The sequence below is a fragment of the Pongo pygmaeus genome, chromosome 4 (assembly GCF_028885625.2).
Source record: "Pongo pygmaeus isolate AG05252 chromosome 4, NHGRI_mPonPyg2-v2.0_pri, whole genome shotgun sequence".
In the NCBI taxonomy this organism is placed as follows: Eukaryota; Metazoa; Chordata; class Mammalia; order Primates; family Hominidae; genus Pongo; species Pongo pygmaeus.
The window spans coordinates 183981016-184003296 of NC_072377.2; the positions used below are offsets into that span (position 1 = coordinate 183981016).

The 22281-nt window shown below is 55.0% G+C and overlaps 1 protein-coding gene across 2 annotated transcripts in view; it reads right to left on the reverse strand.

Annotated features, from left to right (window-relative positions):
* ADAMTS2 (ADAM metallopeptidase with thrombospondin type 1 motif 2) overlaps positions 1–22281 on the reverse strand; it is a 236687-nt gene that overhangs the window by 141408 nt on the left and 72998 nt on the right. The window contains exon 1 of one of the 2 annotated variants that reach the window (XM_054487638.2): positions 14566–15128. The exons of the other annotated variant lie outside the window; for it this stretch is intronic. Coding sequence (XP_054343613.1) covers positions 14566–14581 — 16 coding nt within the window. The 5' untranslated portion in view covers positions 14582–15128. Of the gene's footprint in view, positions 1–14565; positions 15129–22281 lie in introns of those variants that run through there. 2 annotated transcript variants of the gene reach the window in all.

Genomic DNA, 22281 nt, shown 5'->3' on the forward strand with positions numbered 1-22281 from the left:
ACCAAAATTGACTCAAGGAGAAACAGAAAATTTGTACAGATCTATAACAAGTAAAGAGCTTGAATCAGTCATCAAAGACTCCCAATAAAGAAAAACCTAGGACCAGATGGCTTTACTGGGAATTCTACCCATCACTTAAAGAACTAATATCAATCTTTCTATGAGGCCAGCATTACCCTGATACCGAAGCCAGATAAAAACATCCTAAGAAAACTACAGACTAATGTCTCTTATAAATATAGGTGCAAAAATCCTCAATGATATTCTAGCAAACCAAATTCAGCAGCATATTAAAAGGATTATATACAGTCACCAAGTGGGATTTATCTGTGGAATGCAAGAGTGGTTCAACACACAAAAATCAATCAATATAATACACCACATTCATAAAATGGAGGAAAATAAACCACACAGTCTTCTTGGTTGATGCAGAGAAAGCATTAGACAGAACCCAACACCCTTTATGATCAAGAAATACTCAAGAAACAAGGACTAGAAGGGAAATTCCTCAGCATGATAAAGGGTATTTACGAAAGGCCAAAAGTACACATCATTGTCAATTCTAAGACTGGAAGCCCGCTCTCACCACCTGTATTCAACATAGTACTGGACATTCTAGTCAGAGCAATTCAGCAAGAAAAGAAATAAGTAAATAAATAAAAGGCATCCACATTGCAAAGGAAGAAATAACACTTCTTGAGGGCAAATGGGGAATGATGGCTCGTGGGTACAGGGTTTCTTTTGGGAGCAATGAAAATGATCTAAAGTTGACTGTGGTGATGGCGGTACAGCTGAGTGAATACAGTAAAAATCATGGAATTGTGCACGTTAAATGCTGAACTACAGCATAAGTGAATTACAGCTCAACAAACCCACCATAAAGAAAAAATTAAACAATGATCTACTCCTTACCTCTTTGTTCTCAGAGCCATTTCCAGCCCAGCCCAGGCCCCAGGCAACCCTCTGTGGGTGGCGCAGCATTACCTGCTTTCTGGCTGTCCAGTGTTGTGTAGCGCAAGGCCCTGGGAAGCCACTGGGTTGGTCGTGTGGTCACCAAGAAGGGGAGCAAGTACTCGGGTGACAAACCCTGTACAGCTGCTCCTAACTTTCGAAACCTGGCTGACGGGAGGCCAATGTCACCCTCTAATGCCCTCCCATAGCAGCCTCCACTTGTCTTCTGACAGTGGCACTGTCCATCCACAGGCATCACCCATCCTGCCCGCACATTGCTTCTGCCAGTGGAGCCCCAGCTGAAACACTGGACAGGAGAGAAGTCCAGAGATCCTGCTCACTCTAGGGAAGGAGCAAAGACCTCATCAGCTTGTCCTGCCTCTGCAAAGGCAAAGCCTCATGCATTTGCTCAACTCCTCCCTTCCAGGGCTCAGCCAGCATCTGAAGCTAGTATAGCAGAAAGAGCCCAATTCTGCATCAGACAGGCCTGGGTTCAAATCCCAGCTCCCACTTTCTAATTGTGCCATCTCTGAGCCTTCCATCTCTTACCTAGAAACAGAGTTCTTTCCACCCATGCCCTTGTGAGACAGCATAAGTGAAAATGACATCCACACGGTACTGGAAGCAGAGCTGCTAGAAACCCAGCCAGGCAGGGTTTGAACTTGTTATCTCCAAAAAGTCTCAGGAATCGTATTTCTGCCCAATGATGACCTACTTCAGCAAGGACCCAATGCAGAAATTACTCTGCCACCAAAAAAGCAGGACTCAGACCCCCTCCATCACCTCCCCAATTTATGGATTAAACAATGAGGCCAGTGCCTGAGGGGTCTGCAGATGAGAGTCAGAAACCAGCAGCCCCCCACCCCACAAAGACAGGTCCCTGCTAACTAGACACAGGTATTGGCCTTCTGGGGTGTCTCTGCGTGTTCTGTGTATGGTGACCTAGCCCCGGCCCTCCAGGAGGGACGCTATGTGCAGGACATTTTGGAAAACAGTCTTGGTGTTTCCTCAAAAAGTGAAACACTGTGTTATCGTGTGAGCCAGCAATTCTCCTCCTAGGCATATACCTAAGAGTAATGAACATATATGTGCACACAAAGACTTGTCCACAAATGGCCATCGAGGAGAAGCCAGCCAAAGAGAAGACGGCCCAGAGAGGAGGTGCTGTGTGCAGAAGCAGCTCTGGGAGGAAAGAGGTGCACAGGCCAAATTCAGATTACTGACACTTTTTTTAAATGCAGAGATTGCCTGAAGAATTACCTATTTTTGACTTATCTTGAAAAACTGAAGATTTGGCAACAGTGACCCTGAATCTGCCTAACAGCAACAATGATCAGAACTCAGAGGTTTTCCGTCTCACTGATTTTTTTTTTTTCTTTTTCTTTTTTTTTTTTTTTTTTGAGATAGGGTCTGACTTTGTCACCCAGGCTGGAGTGCAGTGGTGTACTCTCAGCTCACTGCAACCTCTACCTCCCAGGCTCAAGCAATTCTCCTGCCTCAGCCTCCCAAGTAGCTGGTTCCACAGGTGCATGCCACCACGCACAGCTAATTTTTGGATTTTTTTAGTAGAGATGGGGTTTCACCATTTTGCCCAGGCTGGTCTCGAACCTCTGAGCTCAGGCGATCTATCTGCCTCAGACTCCCAAAGTGCTGGGATTATAGGTACTTTGCTGCACCCGGCCTTGTCTCACTGATTTCTGATCTTATTTTGTATTATCTTTTTCCTTCTATTTTCTTTGGATCAATGTTGCCTTTTTCTAACTTCTTACACTGGAAATTTATCTCTTTAATTTTTAGAACTTTTTCTTTTCTAATGTAAATTTCCATCCACGTTTTGATATTTAGTGCTTTTATTATCATTCAGTTGTATTTTTGAAGTTCCATTATTATTTCTTCTTTGACCCATGAATTATTTAAAAGTATTTTTTCAAATTTCCAAATAACGGGGATTTTTGCTTTGGGGGCTATTAATTTCTCTCTCACAGGCATGATGGTCAGGGAACAAGACCTGCTGACACTATTCTTTTAGTTTTTGTGAGATTTGCACTTAATTGACCAATTGTTATAAGTGTTTCCTACGTGCTTGAGAAAAAGAAATAACCTCTACTTGTCAGATGCAAAATTCATCAATGTCAAGCTTATTATTTGTGTTATTTAGAACTTCCTTTTCTGTGCTGGGTTTTTTGTCTACTTGATCCAACACCAATTGGAAAAAATGGTTGGATTCTCTAAAAAATGATGATAAATTTGTCAATTTCTCTATTTCTAACAAAGTTTACGTCAAATATGTTGAGGTTATTTTATTAAGTGACTCTACCTTTAGAACTGCTTTATCATCTTGGGGAAATGAACCTTTTCTCATTAAACGGTGACCTGTCTTTCCCCAGCAGTGTCTCCTGTCTTGAGGTCTGTTGAGTCTGAGATTGATACAGCAATGTCAGCTTGCCTTTGGCAGCCTGATAGATCTGTTTCCATACTTTACTTTCAATCTTTTCTTGCCTTTACACTTTACTTGCCTTTACACTTTACTCTGGTGATAGCATCAAGCTGGATTTTTAATTTGGGGTTTGTCTTGTTTGTCAGATATGACAGCCTCTGTCTTTGAATTTGTGAGTTTAATCCATTTACATTTACCTTGATTATTGATAAATCTGGGCTTGTTTCTCCCATCTTACTCTATGATCTCAATTTGCCTTGGTTTTTCTGTCCTTTTTTCTCCTTTATAATTTTTCTTATAAAAAAAGACATCCTGGCCGGGTGCAGTGGCTCAGGCCTATAATCCCAGCCCTTTGGGAGGCCAAGGTAGGCAGATCACTTGAGGCCAGGAGTTCGAGACCAGCCTGACCAACAAGGTGAAACCCCATCTCTATTAAAAATACAAAAAAAATTAGGGGGGTGTGGTGGCACGTGCCTATAATCCCAGCTGCTAGGGAGGCTAAGGCAGAAGAATCACTGGAACCCGAGAGGCAGAGGCTGCAGTGAGCCGAGATCAAGCCACTACACTCCAGCCTGGGTAATAAAGTGAGACTCCATCTCAAAAAAAAAAAAAGACATCCCTTTTTCTCTAATTTGTCTTGTCACAGCTGTGCTGGCTGCCCCAGCCAGGCTGCAACCCTGGGGACACGCATGTCCCTCCAGCAGTGAGTTCAGACCCTTCTCACCCTTTGGCCTCAGGCACCTCACTTCCTGCCCGTCTCCTGAGAGGTGACGCACCATGTCCACACCAACTCCAAATCTGATCATCGGCTCCAGTCCAGTCCCTGCACCAGGTGCTCATGGGCCTTTCTCTCTGGGGTGGGGCTGGGAGCAGTGGTTCCTGTTGCTGTGTCCTGCACTGACTCCACATTTCCCAGTTCAGAGGTGATCGGAGCCCCTCTAATATGCCATCCCAGGGCGGGGCAGCAGGGCACAAGGCCACTTCAGTGTCAACATGGATCTCACTACAGGAACTAGGAGGGGCCTCCCTTAGGAAGAGGCATTCTGGACTGTTTTAACCACAGTCCCCACTTATCCCTCCTGTCTCACAGCCCCGAGCTACATACACACACGCTGCTGCCTATTCTGGAATTATCCAGTATTATTATTTTATATTCATGTCGCTGGGCATATGATGCTCCCATGACGAGGGGCCCTGGAGCTTTTAGACCACTCCTTAGAAGGACTCCAGCCAGACCCCAAAGGCCACATATTATCAATTGGGTTTCTATGAAGTATACAGAATAGGCAAATCCAAAGACACAGGGAGTAGATTAGTGGTCACTATGAGCTGGGGAGGGGAATGGGGAGTGACTGCTCTGGGTGCAGCGTTCCCACTGGGGTGACGAAAACATTTTGGAACTAGATGGTGATGATGGCTGCACAACACTGCCAAAAACCACTGGATTACACATTTTCATACTCATATGAATTATAGTCCATTGATTTTTAAAAGGTCAGAGGAAGCAACTCAAATGCTTATAAGAGGTCATAAGTGGCCCAAATGGGTGAAGTCAGGGGGCCGTGCAGATTAAGCCCATAAGAATATTCTCTAAGCCACCAGGTCACACACACACTCCCTCTCACTGTCCCTGAAGCCCATAGCCCCCTCTGCCTGACTCTTCTATCAACTGTTGATGGCGTCAAAGATGCACAGAAATATATTTTGGCTGAAAGAAACACAACAGAGCACAATGAGGAAGGGCTGCCAAGCAGCCTATTAGCAGCATTTGTCATGGTTCATCTGGGAGTCTGCCTTTTCCCTCAACCAGACTCTTCAGGAACAGAGACCAGATTGTACATACTCAGTGCCCAGCAGGGCGCTGGCCTGGGGTGCTTGCAGACACTGACTGAATGGATGAATGGATGGATGGATGGATGGATGGATGGATGGGTGGATGGATGGATTGGGTGGATGAATGAGTGTGTAGATGAATGGATGATGAATGATGGATGGATGAATGATGGATGAATGAATGGATAAATAACTGGATGGATGGATGGATGGATGGATGGGTGGATGGGGGATGGGTAGATGGATGAGTGAATAGATGAATGGAGATCAATGATGGATGGATAGATGGATGGACGGATGGATGAATGAATGAGTGGGTAGACGAACGAATACATGATGGACGAATGAATGGATAAATGATTGGATGGATGAATGGATGGATGACAGATGGATAAATGGATGAATGATTGGATAGATGGATGAATGGATGAATGGGTAGACAGACAGATTCTGATACTGGAAAGTGAATCCTTCACATCCATGGCAAGTGAACCAGGTAACAAAGTCAGAGGTAAGGCCATAGCAGCGTCATTTGTCACTGTTGCCATTTGTACACATTTTAGGGGCAGAATCAGTCATGCTTGACCACAGGTCATCTCTAGAGGGTGAGGGTTGAGGGTCAGGAACTGTGGGGTGGGCTCAGGGCTGGGGCTTCCGATGTGGCCTTTGTGCCTGTGAGCAGACTGCATTTCCATCAGCCTCATCCCCATCTTCCCTCTCTGCCTCCACCAGTGAGTTCAGATCCTTCCTACAATTCAGCCTTGGGGTTCCCTCACTTCCTGTCCCATCTCCCAAGACCTGGCTGGGGCCTGACTCAGAATGGGGTCAGCAAAGCCCTGAGGTAGAGCTGTCTCCCAAGATTATGGCCTGGCTGGGGCTGCCTCACCTCCTTTCAAAGGATACTATGACCTGGCTGTGGCCGCCTCACCTCCTTTCAAAGGATACTATGACCTGGCTGGGGCCGCCTCACCTCCTTTCAAAGGATACTATGACCTGGCTGGGCCTGCCTCACCTCCTTTCAAAGGATACTATGACCTGGCTGGGCCCGCCTCATCTCCTTTCAAAGAACACCATGTGAAAAACCAATGTGCCCCCAAGCAGGGGTGGCATGGCACAAACACTGATGGCACAGGGGCCACTTCTTGCTCCCTCCTGGTGTCTTCATCCTTGGGGATCAGGAGCTCTGCAGCAGCAGGCAGGGCTGGGCAGCCCTGGAGTGTGCGGCACAATCCGGGCACTGTGACCCTACTGGACCCCTTTGCACAGATGCTGCTGGGCCTAGGAACTGGCTGTTCCCCACTGGCTGCTCTGGTGGGCCTTGGGGTCTGCCTACACCCCCAACACATGAGCATGGACAGGTACCCACCAGTCTCCTGGTGCCCAGCTCAGGGAAGCTCCTGGGTGCGGCTCGGTTCACTCCAGCATTTCCTACATGGATGAAGATGTGGATGTGTCTGCTCTGACCATGGGTGTGTGCATGCCTGCGTGTGTGTGAGAGAGAGAGGAGAGAGAGACAGAGAGAGTTTATGTATGTGTAACTACCAACCAGAGTCCAGGAGTCTCACACTCCACTGCAAACCAGGCAGGCGGGGCCAGCATGAGTGGGGGGGCCAGGTGCGAATCGGCAGGGAGGGAGGGGCTGTGTTTGCCCACCCAGAGGAGGCACAGAGCCCCCCACCCAGTGCTGCTGGCAGGAACACACCCAGGGTGGCCAGGCCTTCTGAAGGAACTGAAAATTGAGATTTTCATGTGAAACCTCCTGGTTTTTAAGTGTACACTCAACATTTCTGAAGACGTTGTACAAGTCAAATAAAACATTGTGGGGTGGGGCGGCGAGGCAGCCCAAGAGCTGCAGGGGTGAGGCCTGGCTTTAGTCCAGCACCCCGATGTACACACAGACGAGAAGACTGAGGTCAGGCCAGAGCAAGGACTCCACAGGCCAGGCCCACACTGGCGGCCCCGGCTGCCTGGACCATCACTGGAGTCACCACAGCCCATGAGGAGCACCAAGGACCAAGAAAGGGAGGCCCAGGCCTGGCCCCCGGGGTCTCTGTCACCAAGGGCCCACACTGTGAGTTTCTAAGGTGGCCGAGGTGGTTCCTACAGGCCTGTGAGTCCCCACACTCCTTCCCAGTTCAAGGCCTTGGGACAAATCCAAGCCCAGTTTTGTCCTAGTGGTGATGAAGGCCAAGAATGCTGGAAGCTCCCGGGATATTGCCCAGAACGAAGGACCACAGGCACCTGACATTCTGGACACAAGGGCGGAACCCTCTTGAGACCATCATCGGCCGTTTGCTCTCCAGGCTGCGGGGGCCTGGAGGACGTCTAGGCACAGTTATAGGTGCCGGGAGCCCGGGGAACAGAACCTCAGACCCGGAACTGGGCACCAGATGCACCGGCCAGGGGTCTGTCCACCTAGCCCAGGGAGTCCTGGGGCTGCTCCGAACCTGGCGCCACGCCTGCTCCCTCAGTGCCGCATCCAGGAGCTCTGTCTGCCTGGGCCGGGGCCCTGCGCCCTCCCCGCTGCTGGCTCCTGCTAATGCGCTACAGATGGGCTTCATCGCCGCCTCCAAGAAAAACAGGATGACCGCAGGTTTCGCCTCACAGAAACGGAACCCCTGGAAAGGCCTCTCTTGACATTCCCGAAAGGAAAATAAAAATTCCTCTGAAGTACATTTCAACTCCGAGGCAGCCCTGGCCACATCCAAGAAGCTTGGTCCTGAGCCCTGTGGGCTCCAGTGAAGGTCCCCAGCACTGAGGCCGCCTCCTGACCCCCATCCCGGCCACTGCCCCGGGCTGCTCAGCCCTTACATGGCTTTCACAAATTTTGAATTAGCTGCCAACAGTTTAAAATGAAGAGATTGTATGTAAAATCAATTTCCAGCTTCTCTTATAAAACTGCAGGCCCTCCTGCTGCTGGCCGACCCCATGTCTACCTGGGCCCAGTGATCTCTGCTGGCATCGCCTGCCAGGCCCCCATCGAGACCACTGTCCTCAGCGAACGCCTGACCTCAAGGCTCCAGGCAAGGATGAGAGGACAGATGCTCTCATCCTGGGGGCTCTGGCCTTCCTGGGGCCAGTGTTATCCAGCTCTGCCCTCCAGAGCCCTCTGCACATGCTGGGGCTGGGACTGCCCATGGCTGTGGGCTCTGATTTGGGTGGGCAGAGCTGAGCAGGCCATCATGCTTCTTATTCCCAGCCTGACCCCCCCGCCCTGGACCCCCCACCCCCGCCGCCAACCCAGACAACGTGTACTGAACTCCTCGTCAACTCGACCCCTGAGCTCCTCCCCGCAGCCCACCAGGTGCTCCTGCTGTGGTTTGGGCAGCACCTAGTCCTTCACCCTGCTGGACGTCACCTGGCCAGACTTGCAGAGCCATCTCAGCCCTTTGTTCTCCTGACTCCATCCCTCCAAGCCTGGCCACCCCGGCCTTGGCCCCAGCTCCTGCCACGTGAATTGTCAAAGGCAGAGCATGAGGCTGAAGGCAGCCCCCATGGCACACCCCACGGAGTCGCTGCAGTCGGCCAAAAAAAGGCTCAAGCCTGGGCAGCATTGCTCGCAGCTAGGAATCTGCAGCTGGACTCAAACATGTGTCCAGAATGATCCGGGAAGGGTCCTTGAGAAAAGGCCTAGACACAGGGACCTTCCCAGGCCCGGATCCCACAGAGGAAATGATTCTAGCGAGCGCCACCTCGACAGGTCTGAGGTCCAGGCAGGGGTGGAGCTGTCACAGGCAGCTGGGTGGGGCTGTGATCTGGGTCCTCCCAGCCTCAGGGTGATTTGGAATGGGAATACGGTTCTGCCCGGCAAGGAGTATCCCCCTCTGACCAACCTGTGGACTGCCTACCAGGACCCCCAACACCCTTCCTGCACGATGGCACTGGGGGGCTGATCCGGCCGCTGCTCTCATTCCCATGGCCACCCGATTCAGGCCGCAGTCTCTCCCTGCACACAGGACAGCAGCCTCCTGCCGGCTCCCTGCCTCCTCACCCCTCAGGTACTTCGCATCTGCTGCCTGGCCCCTTCTCCTCTTGGGGAACTGCAACCCACACTCCAGGCCTCAGCCCAATGTCCAGTGACTGCGGGCTCACTCTGTGGCACTTCCCAGGTTTTTCATTGTGCAGATATTTGTGGACTGACTAGTGCACCGTGGGCTGTATGAGGTCAGGGCTGTGCCTGTCTGGTCCCAGAGCCTGGTCCAGTGCCCGGCCCTGCTGTGCGTGCCGGGCAGAGATCTGCTGAATGAATCAAGGGAGAGAGGAAGGGGAGCAGCCCTGGGATTCCACAGGTGCTTTATGTCCAGAGACAACCGCGCAGGGAACAGTGGCCAAGGCACGCTGGGAGCAGTGCTCCAGCCCGACAATCCCCAGGGCGGAGGCTGGGATTCACGCATTGCTGCCCTCAGGCACCAAACGGGCCTGTGGAAGTCACAGGGGCACATTCCTGATACCAGGTCTGTCGTTCCAGCATGGACGGGGCCATCTTCCTCGCCATCTGCAGTCTGGCATATCAGACATTCCCAAATAAAGGATAGACAGTTAACTGTCAGAAAGTGCTGGTGCTTTGGCCTGGAAGAAAGGGAGCCTGTGTCTACTGGGCACCCCCAATTTTGGCCACTGTGCAGCGCCCTGTGTCCTCAACCTCAGGACCTGGACCACAGCCCCAGGAGACAACAGGGAGGAAGCGGAGTCACAGCAGAAAGAGTGACGAACCGCACTGGCCACTTGATTTGCAGGGCACAGTGCAAAATGGAAACACACAGTCCCTTGTTCAAAAAGTGATTAAGACTTCTAAGGCAGGAATGACAGAGTGTTAAAGTGGGCATAGGGCCCTGCCGGATGGGTCACAAGCCGGCGAAGTCAGTCCTGGTCAAGTGTGAGGAAGTGGGACTAGCAAAGGCCCAGGGCCACCCGATGTCCCGTGGGTCCATGGGACTAGTAGCCACCCACAGCTGCCAACCTGAGTCTGCAGCCCTGACACTGTGGCAACAACAGGAGGCGTCAGTGCCAAGCCATCCAACGCCTGCAAGGAGCAACTGTTACTCCCGGAGTGAGCACTGGGGGACCAGGCTTCCTAGGCACTACGCTCACTCTTTCTTTTCACGGATATTTACGCACCAACCATGTGCCAGGCATTCCTCAAAATGCTGCAAATTCCACTGTAAGCAAAAGATTCTCCTCGAAGCTAATGTGCTAAGTGACCTGGAGACACATCCTCACTCACCCTCGCTGGGCCCCAGTTTCTGCAACCGTTAAGTGGAGTTCCAGGCCTTGGTTCTTGGAAGGCCCTTTGTCCAACAAACAGATGGGGTCACAGGCTACCGGGTTTTGCCAGCCCAGGCTCTGAGTGGGGACAGGAGGGCACTGCACAGGGTGTCAGCAGCCCTGGGTTCTAAGCCTGCTCCTCCCTCCTGATGCAGGAGTCAAAAGGCCTGGCTCCCACTGTTTACACAGCTTACTATCTGTGTGACCGTCGGCACCTCAGTTTCCTCATCTGCAACATGGGCACAGCAAAAGCACCGACCCACCCTAGGGCTCATTACAAGAATCCCAGGAGATGACATACCTGCAGCGCACTGGCAGACGCGGTCAATGGTAAGTGCTCCAGGAACGCGGCACATTCTTCTTGCTCCCTGCTGTTCCCGCTACTGCTTGGACAGTGGTACCCCTGCACCTTGGTTTTCTCTCTGCTTCCAGGACTACCGTGCCTATAAATGACATCATGAAGAGTGCCCGCCTTCGCGCAGGCCCTCGGTAAATGGGCATGTCCTTGAATGCCAACTTGGCTCCAACGGGGCAGGAGAAGGATCATTCAGACTCAGCTACAGAAAGACAGGCTTTTGTGCAACTAACGCTAACAAAACTGGAAAGGAAAGAGGAACTACGGCCTGGGGAAAAGCTTGTATCAAACATGACAGAAAGTCAATATCTAAAAGAGATAAAGGGCTTATCCCAATATATAAGACCCCAGGAGATAAACGGGCAAAGGACTTAGACAGGAATAAGAGACATACAAAGTAATTAAACCCAGGGAAGATCACTCATCCTCGCTGGTAATCAAAGAAGCGCAAATTAGCGCAAAAAGCAATGCCGCTTTGCTGCCAGAGCAGCAAAATATTAAACAGTAAAGCCCCCGTGCTGGTGAGGATTTGGAGAAACCAGGAGCTGCTGTGGGAGCCAGTCTGGCTCTGCCCCGAGTGGTGAGTCTGTTAAGCGCTGGGATTTCCTAATTCATTTAGTCACTCAGTAAGTGCTCCCTGATGGCTGCTCAGGGCCAGGGCTCGAGCGCATCTGGGCTGGCTCAGGCCGCCATCTGCCGGGTCAGCAACAGATACCTATTTGCAGGAACAGAACCTGAGGTCAGCTCCCAGGATGTCCCCAACCCTGAGTTTCAAGAGAGTTTGCACCAGGAGCAGGGAGCATTCCAGCTGTCTCGGGCAGCTTTTGTGTGGGGAACAGCTGGTAGCACTGCCTGCGGCCCCTTGGGGTGGACAGGAAGGCTCTGCCTGCAAAGGTCTAGACGCAGCCACACACCCTGCCCTGCACACTCCTAAGTACGTGCAGGCCACAGTTCCTGCATCCATTCATCCCGGCCACTCTGGGGTCCCTCCCCACAGTGGCAGGCAAGGGGAAGCAGGACCAGTCCTGCTAGACAAACAAGGATGCACGCACGTCCATGGGACTCCAAACCTCACACTGTCCCTGACAGCCCGCCCCACAGAGCAGAGCCTCTGCCTCCCGGAACAAGAGCAGGTGGCAGTGCATCCCAGGGCCTGGCTGCCTGTGGGGCTGCATCGGGGGCTCCTGCCCCCACCCCGTGAGTCTGGGAGCACATGGGTCTTGGCCTTGACACCTTCTTTCCTGGGAAAACACCTCCCTCTGGGCCAGGGCAGTGCAGAGCAGTGGAAGCAGGCAGCTGTGGGGTCAGAGTGATGGGTGCCAATTCTGGCTCCTGCACTTGGCCCAGACTACCTGACCTGCCACCCCCACCAGCACACCTGCCCGGCCAGCCTCATGCCACCAGCCAGCCTCCCAGCCACGTGACCTTTCAGGGGCAGGACATGTCCTTGATTCCTTCCTTCACACCACGTCCTGGAAGCTCCACCTCAAACTCATCCTGAACCCACTGGCTCCACCGCCATCTGTCACCGGGACTCCTCCCCGTTTCCACCCTGTCCACCGAAAACCCTCCAAAGGCCTCCATTGTACAGAGAGTGAATTCCCACCCCGCACCATGACCGTCCCTTCAAAGCGATGAGTGCTGCCCATCCCTCCAGGCCCTGCACGCCTCCCACTCCCCCGTTACGTCCTCAGTTCCAGGTACTCGCTCTTCCTTCTGCCCCTTGGTCACGCTGCGGTAACTCCAGCCTCAGGGCTCCTGCACGTGCTGTTCCCTCTGCCTGGAACACCCTTCTCAGGGCTGGGCTTTCCCATCACCACCAACCTGGGGCGCCTCCCTCCCTTACTTGCCTTCTCACACCACCCTTTTACCCCGTTTTACTTCGTTCACAGGATTCTCCACTGTCTGCGAGCATCTGCTCACCGGGTCTCCCCTGCTGGGCTGTGAGCTCACAGAGCGGGGACTCGATTGGGTTCCTCCGCTGCTGCAGCCTCAGCACCCAGTCCTGCCAGACACACGGTGGACACATAGCAAGAACATGATGAGTGAATGAAGGAGAATACACTTGTGGCAGCAGGCAAGGTGCCCTCTCTGAGCCTCAGTCTCCCTCTAAGCAGTAGAGCTTCTAATACTATTATTCCCCCATGATTTGGGGAGCAGCATTAATCCTCCTATGATTTGGGGAGCAGCATTATTATTGAGCATTACTGAACCCGCATGGCACTCAGGTGCTCAGCCTTTTCCCAACCAGACCAACGCACCAGCCACCTCTCCATGCGGGCCCAGTGCCCAGGTCACCTCCTGTCCTGTCCTGCAAGCTCTCTCTGGGTGGGCTGACAGGTTGAGATGAGAGGCGTGGGAGGCGCCAGCTGCGCTCCTGGCCGGGTTCTCTACCAGCTTTGCTCATGGCGCAGCCCACACCTCAGGGCAAGCCCCAGCCAAAGGGACCAAGTCAAGAGATCTGAGAGATCCCAGCTGAAGAATCCAGCCCGTGTCCCAAACGTGTGTGTGCACAGGCACACGAAAGAGGGTGACACAGAAGGAGAGAAAAATGAAGCCAGAGAGCAGGAGAGAGAGAAGACAGACACCAGCACGCCCATCTGACTGAGCGACCTTTTCCCCGCTCAGAGCTCCTTCAGGGCCCAGAGCACAGCGCTGCCTAGGATTAATTTCAAAGAGAAACGGGTCAAAGAAAATTGGAAATTTTTATAGAAAATATTTCAGGCTTAGAGCTGGCTGAAGTGTCTGCCAACCTGCAGAGAATTCTGAGAGGAGATGGGGCCTGTGGTCAGAGGCCTCTGGCTGGCACAAACTGGCAGAGTTTGGACCTCAGACCCAAATGCAGTTTCTGAGCCGGGCCTGTCCTCGCTGCTGCTGGGGAAGAGTTTCCTGTCCCCTTCAGATGTCCCTCCAGCTGCCTCTGCAGCCCTGATGCTGGTACCCAACACCTCTGACCTGTCGCCCCACCCCTCTCTATCCCCAAGAGGCCTCTGTCTAGGGACCCACCATGGGATGCAGTCCCTTTGTCCCCATTATGCAGGGTGCCCATGTCTCTTTCACCGTCATCCATGGGGCACCCAGGGCATGAAGGGAGCCTCACCTGGGTCCCAAGCAGGCCCCACTGCTCCTTGCCCCAACCTCACCCCAGCCAGCAGGCTCCTACATCCAAGGCACAGATGTCACAGACACAAAAAGATGCCCTGGACACATTGCCTCTCTCCCAGGAGCCTGCCTCTGCTGTGCTGGGGACCTGAAAAGAGGGGGCGTGCCCAGCCCACAGCTGCTAATCAAACGCCAGATGCCCCTGTGAGCAGATCACAGCTTCACCCCTGAGCCGTGTACTGTCTGCATGCCAGGGGTTGTTACCTTGTGCATAACCCGAAAAGCTCTTTGGAGGACATTCCCAACACAGATCCAAGGGAAGAAAAGAAAGTATCAATTCACTGTGTCTGTGGAAGACAGCGAGGCAGAGTAGGGAAACGGGGCCGGAGAGCAAGTGTTGCAGTGAGCACTGGGCAGGCGCCCTGTGCCCTGCGTAATTCCAGCAGCCCCTGCGCCACTGCACCGAGGTACAGTGGAGATCTCAGCACCCAGGTTCTGAGATCCTGAGGGGCTGGGTGAGCTGCTCTGGGCCCCTTAGTGAGCCAGAACAGCAGCATGCCGGGTGGAGCTGAGCACACTGACCCCTGTGCCAAACTGCCCGCTGCCCACCCCACTCACCCACCTCGTGCTGGAAGCATCTGTGGGAGCAGCCCTAATGCAGCTCCTCAGAACCACTGGCCGGTCTTCCAGAACTGTCCCCTGCACTCGAGTTGGGGCTGCAGCCAAGCCAGGGCCAAGGCCACCATCCTCCGGGTCACGCTTGTCACCTGCCCACGGTGCTCCACCAAAGATCCAGGCCCTTGCCAGCAACATTCACCTGGTCGGCTCCACCCCTGAACCAGAAACCATGTCGGGAGGGGAGAGGTGGCGGGGGAAGGGCAGGCCTGAGACTCAGGGACTAAATTTATGTCGGAGGCGCAGGGGAGGAGCTGCGCACGTGGGGGCTGTCAGGCGGAGTGCCAGGCCCAGACGCCGTGGAGGGGGTGTACACCCTGGCACGTCTCCACTGCGGGATAAGGGGGGCCGAGCCCTCGCGGGGCCTGCAAGCCTCGCTTCTGCCTTCACAGCCCAGGGGGTGGGAAGCACCCACAGGGCAGCGCTCCGAGCAGCAGACTCCAGCCACAGACCCAGCCAGGCCCTGGAGCTGGCCCCTCCTGCTCTCCCCGGCTGACCCCAGGCAACTCCAGCCTCGGAGAATGTGCAGCCTCGGCTTTCCCAGCGCCGGCCCCCGCCCACCCCTTCCGCGTGGGCCACATCACCGCGCTGGCATCTCCAACAGCCATCCCAAGGGCCCGGTCTGCACGAGGACAGGAGCGCCGCGGCGTCTGCCAAGGGTGCGCTCAGCCCTGAAGCACGCCTCCCGGAGCCGCCTCGGGTTTCACAATCAGTGCTTCTCCCCGGGTTTCCCGGGGCCTGGGCTGCAGGCTCAGCTCCGGTGCGGAAAGAGAGGATGAGCTGAGAGGGCTCCAGGGATCCAGCGCCGAGGCGCTGAACTCAGTGAGTCGGCAACAGTGGCTTGGCAGGGCCCAGGCTGACCAGGGTATGAGAGAGAGCCCCTATCACCACGCGAGAGGCCCAGGCCTCAGGGGTCCGGGGAGTCGCTTGGGAAGTGCCTGGTTGGAGACACAGAGACAGGTCTGGGCACAAGACGCTGGCCAGGTCCAGGGCTCACCCTGCAAATCCAGCCAAAGACCTCTCTCCATTCTCCCTTAGGACCCAAGGTTCAACACTTAGACATGTCAGCTGAATCATGACCCCCCGGGACATCCATGTCCTAATCCCCAAAACTCGTGAGCATTACCTTATATGGCAGAAGGGACTTTGCCAATGTGTTTAAATCAGGGGTCTTGAGATGGGGAAAGTAACCTGGATGGTCCCAGCGGGCCCTAAATGTTATCACAAGTGTCCTTCTAAGAGGAAGAGCTGGCTACAGAAGAGGAGAAGCCATGTGACCAGGGAGGCAGAGACTGCAGCGATGTGGCCACAAGCCAAGGAATGCCAACAGCCCCCAGGAGCTGGGAGGGGCCAGGAATGGATTCCACCCTGGGGCCTCCAGAAGGAACCAGCCCTGTCAGCACCTTGATTTTAGCCCCTAAAAGCCTATTTCAGAGCTCTGAGCTCCAGAACTGTGAGAGAATGCATGTGTGCTGTTTTAAGCCATTAAGGTATAGGTAACTTGGTACGGCAGCCACAGGAAGCTGAGATGGACATCAACAGCTACGGGGCAGAAAGGCTCTCTGACCTGGCATTCAGCAAATTTGCACCCCCCAACAAAGCACACAGCCCTCCTGCCCCATCCTGGGCCCCCCAGCACCCACCAGGCCAAGCCTCACATCTGCTGTGTCAGTGGGGCTGGCTATCTGCTCGCCACTGAGTGGATGAGTCTCGCCTGCTCCCCAGTCCTGTGGCCTGACAGAACAGAACTCCTCTCTCTCCTGTGCCATTGCTCCAGCCTCCCCCACAGCCTCCCTGCCTCCAGCCTCCCTCACACTGCAACCAGTACAAGCTTGCTGAAACACTCAACTCTTTGTGAGACTGGAGGGCGCCATCCCCACCTTGGGTCATCCAAGTCTGCAGCTTCCACAGAGCCTGCGCCACAGCTCTCTGCCTCCAGCCCTGGGCTCTGCACACCCAGGGGGAACTGTCATGCCTGAGGTCTGCCCCCACCCCGCCCACTCTTCCCCCAGGATCCCCTGCAGCCTGGAAAACTCCCACCCAACTCAAGGCAAAGTCACAGGGTGGAGGCTGTGGGTCAGGAGGGGGCTCTTCCTGGCCTGGTGGGGAAGGGCTGGCTGTGGGCTGCAGGTGGCAGCCACGCTCAGCCACGTGGAGGAGCTGCCCAGTGCTGGCACTTGTCCTCTGTCTCCTGGCAGGCTTTCCTTGGTGCAGCGAGGCTGAGAGGCTCCCGTGGTGGCGTGCCTCGTCTGCCCGTCAGGGAGGATGCTGCAGCCTGACAGCAGCAGGCAGAGGCTTGGCACCAGCGGTGTCTGGGGTGGAGGCAGCCAAGGTCACTGGCACGTTGCTGTCTGACTTCTCTTCCTTCAGCCCAGCGGGGTGTGTGCACAGCAGCCTGGTAGCAGTTCCCCAGGATGGGAAGCACCTGCCCCTCCTCTGTCCCAAGGCCAGGCCAGGGGGAGCCCCAGGAGAGCAGCCTACAGAGGAGGGCAGAAGATGCTTCTGCCTCTGCATCACAGAGAGAATGGGTAGCCAATGGGGGACCGTGTTTTGTTTGGTCCATATAGTGAGCACGGGAGGGGACCCCAGGCATGAAAGCTCCCACTGGGTGTGCAGGGCCCAGGGCTGGAGGCAGAGAGCTGATGTGGAGGCTTCTGTGGAAAGAGGGCTTTGCCTGGATTTGCTGGCTGAGCCCTGGACCTGGCCAGCATCCTTGTGCCCGCACCTGTCTCTGTGTCTCCAACCAGGCACTTCCTGAGTGACTCCCCAGACCCCTGAGGCCTGGTCCTTTCACATGGTGATAGGGACTGTCTCTGGTACCCGGGTCGGCCTGGGCCCTGCCAAGCCAGCTGTTGCCGACTCACTGAGCTCAGCGCCTCGGCTGGATTCCTGGAGCCCTCTCAGTTCATCCTCTCATTCCAGAAATTTGAAGCCATATTTTAACATCAGGAAGGTTCACATAAAAAGTCTGATGTCTGGATTCTCTTGATAGGATGTTCAGCTGCACCAGACCCACACTTCTACCAGATTGAGGTCAAGGGAGCTGAGGAGGGTCTGTCCCTCCTTGCAGGGCCTCCCAGATGCCCTGTGCCCATGGAAAGGCCAGGGCTGGACACCACATGTGGCTGCATTCCCGCTGCTGTTGCTTTTTAGTGGAGATGTATTCTTGGTCTCCACGCGTCTATCAAAAGGAGAGAAACGAAAGCCAGGCCAAGGGTGGGTGCAATTATCTTTTTTTCCTCCACTGCTGTCCTTGTTGGCATTGCCTGCCAGGCCCTGCAGGCCTCTGAGTTTGTAGCTCTTGTCTTGACTTTCTGCAAATGGCACTGTGTGTCTGAAACAGAGACCACATGCTCAACACGTGACTCGGGGTCTTTCTCACTGTGTGGCAACCTTCGCAGAGTCCCAAGGTCAGTCTCTGGGAAGCTAAGACAGGCCCTCAGTGTCAGCAGCAGCGTTGGCTTCTCCGTGCACGTGGTCTTGGAGTCAGCCTCTCCAGGTCCCTTAATGCGGGGGGTGGGGGAGGACTGCCAGGCTGAGACGGGCACTTAAGCATGCAGGGAAGAGCTCCCACACGACAGGGTGGAGGGTCCAGTGAGGGAGGCAGCAGGACCAGGGCCTGCCTGGGCTGTGCCTCTGGGCCATATGCCCTGGGAAGAAGTGAAGCAAGCCTACAGTGCCGCTCCTCCACGTGACCCAGACGGGCGCCTCCCGGGTGTGCTGTGCACTGCGTGGCCAGCCTTGTACGTGAGGGCCATTCACATCCTGTAGCTGGCTACACGGTGCCCCCAAAGATGCTGGATCCTGATCCCTGCAACCTGAGACGGGTACCTTCTATGGGAAGAAAGGGCTTTGCGGATGTGCTTGCAATAAGGCTCTTGAGATGAGAAGACTGTCCTGGATTACTAGCGTGAGTCCTAAATGCAATCAAGGCATCCTTGCAAGAGGGAGGCACACGGACACTGTCAGAAGAGGAGGGGGCGACATGACCCGGGGGCAGAGATTGGCATGATGCAGCCACAAGCCAAGGGAGGCTGGCAGCCCCCAGGAGCGGGGATGGGCCAGAAACAGATTCTCCCCTGGAGCCTCTAGAGGGAGCACAGCCCTGTCCACCCTTGATCTTGGCTCAGTGAGATTCATTTCAGACTTCTGGCCCACAGAGCTGTGAGAGAATGCATTTGTATTAGTCCGTTTTCACAATGCTGATAAAGACATACCCAAGACTGGGCAACTTAGAAAAGAAAGAGGTTTAGTGGACTTACAGTTCCACCTGGCTGGGGAGGCCTCACAATCATGGCAGAAGATAAAAGGCACGTCTCACACGGCAGCAGGCGAGAGCGAGAGAGCTTGTGCAGGGCAACTCCCGTTTTTAAAACCCTCAGATCTCGTGAGACCCACTCACCATCATGAGAACAGCACGGGAAAGACGCACTCCCATGATTCAATCATCTCTCACTGGGTCCCTCCCACAACACATGGGAATTATGGGAACTACAAGATGAGATTCAGATGGAGACACAGAGACAAACCATATCAACGTTTCTATTGTTTCAAGCTCCGTGGGGGCTCCCTCCTCAACAGTCCCACACAGGATGAGATGCACACACACCAGAGAGGACAATGCCACAGGGTGCCCTATCCCTGCACCCCAGCACAGTGTCCCTGGGCACAGAGCTGGCCTTGGGAAGGGCAGAGAACAGGGATTTGAGATGCCTGTCAGAATGCCTGGGGGGACACCTCAACCACCTCTCCCCAAAAGGCCACCCAGCCTCAGAGCTCGGCCTCTGGTCCTGGCCAAGTTCCCAGGCCAGCAGCACCGAGCAGGACCCTTCTGCCAAGGCCAGCACGGCCAGGGAGGAGAGAAAAGGACCCTCCCCGCTCCCTCACCCCTTACCCCTCCTAACACCCTCTCCCGGGTGTTGCCTAAGCTGCCCAGCGTACACACTCATCCCCGGCCTGTATGTGAAATGCTTTAAAACCGTCATTTTCCATCCGTTTCCCCAGGCAATCTGCAATCCAGCAACTGATCTTGGATGACAGAGACTATTAGTGAAAATGATTCCCTGAGGCTCCATGAGTCCCCGAGATCACCCTGGGCAGCCCGTGGGCTTCTCGGGGAAAACAGGACACCCTGAAAAGGAGGCACCCCCGACGCTGCAGGGAGATCCTGCCACCCAGACAGATACCCACCCCCCACTGGGACACCCAGGGCAGGTGTGTCACCTTCCCCGGCAGAACATAAATAGCAGGGTGCTTCACACCCACTTCCAGACGTTGCTTTTGGGGAGGCAGGAGGAAACTGCCAGCCAGCACCTCCTGCCAGCTTCTGCCAGGGCCATACTGATATATCAGGGTTCCCTCAGGATTCACTAGAAGAAAGGGTCCCCTATACACATGCACACACACACACACCCCCGCACCCAGGTCCTGGAGTTGTGTGCCAGGCAGGCTGTGCCCCTCACTATGCCTGGCCACAGGACACAGCTTTTATGTATCTCCCAGTTGCCACTCTGGGCCCTGAAAAGGCCCAGGCAGATGGAAAGCTGGACGCCTGAGGTCACTGTGGGCCCTCCACCCAGCTCCGGCACTCACTGGGTCTCGTGCCCTTCTAGTCAGTGTGTCGACCTCAGCCCAGGGCCGTGTGGGAACGATTAGGTGCATGGAGTGGGGGCTAGCTCACTGAAGGCCCGAGCCCCTCACGCAAGGTCTGCTGACACCAGACAGGAACATCAAACAAAGGGGACTTGGCCCCAGCCCCAAGTCCTGGGATCCAGACCTATAGCCCCAGGCCCATGCTCACACCCACAGCCTGGGCTCTCAGCTGGAGACCCTGGGCTTGCAGCCTGGGCCCCAGGCCTGGAGCTAAGGCTGGACAGGCTTACCTCCTCCCCGACAGCCCATTACCAAACCCCCATCTTCCAGCCCAGCCTCACCCCTGACCTGGCAGCTGGCCTCACCCAGCGTCTTCTAAGGCCAATGGTTTCTGGGCTTATTCTGAGTTTGAAATTCCTTTCCTGTGTTCTGAATTTCAAGTTCTCATTAAAGATATGTGGACTGGGGGTGGGGGTGGAGGGAGGATTCAGTAGAAGATGCCAAACACCAGCAGAAGCCCAGAAAATAAGGCAAGGGCGGCCAGGCTGTGGGGGAAGGGCTGCCATGTTCAGGAAGACAAGCATCATATGGAATCTGGGATCAGAGACACGGCCAAGGGCACACGGCCAGCTCACCTCGCCTGAGCAGAGGCCCCCAGAACCACCCTGAATCTTCCAGGACAGGCCAGCCAGAAGCACCAAGCCCACAGCACAAGTGACCAGCCCCTGAGCTCTTGGGGACACAGGGGTTGCTAATGCCACTGGGCTTGCCCAACAGCAGCTAGCTAGCAAGGAGTAAAGCTGGGGCCCTGCCCCCGGGTCTGGAGCACTTGCTCAGCCCCTTTCACGCTTGCCGTCCCGGATTACTCCTCCTTCTTTCCCTGCAAAATAGTCCAAGGGTGGGAATAAGTCGAGGCTGAGACCACAGCTGGAAAAGGCTGGGCAGGCAGTGCCCAGTGGCCCAGCTGTCTGCAGCATAGCAGACGCTGATTTGTCACCAAGGAACAAGGGGCCACCGGTTGCACTGATTGGCTCCAGAGTACATTGGGCTTCCTGATGGAACAGTTCCTTTGCAAAGGTATCTGATGCCGTTTCATGAAATTAGAAGTGTGCCTGCCAGGCTGTACCCAATTTATCTGTCAAGCTAGGAAGTCAGAGAGACCTACAGTAAATGAGGCGGGGCTGCTATGGAGTGACGGGAGTACCTTAGTAAATCACAGCACGGGGGCTGGCGCAGCCCAGGCCCCTGGAGCACTTGCTGTGAACATGCAGGTGTGCCTGATCCTGGGCCCCAGACTCTCCTCACCCAGGGGTCCTGACCAGAGGCTGAGGGCTGAGCTCACAGCTTCCCACTCTCCCAGCAAAAGCCAAGCACAGGTCAGGCATCCCTGACCACACGGGGGACCCTGAGAACTAGGAGCCTGCAGAACCACATCAGACACCAACCCTGGCTTCGCCACAATCCAGGACCAGAGACTGGGGGATGCTGGGAGGTGTGGGCTGGCACAGTGAGGCCAGATCTGAGGCGACAGTCATGGACTGTCACCATGGCCACCCGGCAGCTCCTTTCACGTTTCTGGGCCCAGGGCACACATGGGTTCTGAGTTGAAAAAGACAGAAGCCCATGAGTCTGTGCAGAGACTGCTGAGGCTGCTGGGAACACCTCCAGAGTCCTTGTAGGGCACATGCCTCCAGGGATCCAGAAAGAGCATACGGGGCCTTTGTCCCTGAGCAGCCAGGTGAGGGTTGGGACCTACCACAGGCACCCTTCCAGGGACCATGGCAGCACAGAGCAGGAGAGGCGCTGTCTGGGGCTCTGGAGGCCTCTTCACAGGCACAGACTCAGAGACGCAGGCACTGGACTCAGGCCTGGTCGGGGGCCCCGCCCCGCTCCACGACACTTGCTCGCCTTTAGGCAACAGAAGACGGGCCCTTGGACAGCCTTCATAGTCTACCATGGAGGCCCCAGACCTGAAGGCAGAGGTGCCTGGGCTGCTTGTCACTCACATGCACCCAGAACAGAGGCCCCAGCCCCAGCAGCCCTGCTACGTCCTGCCATCAGCCAGGCAGCT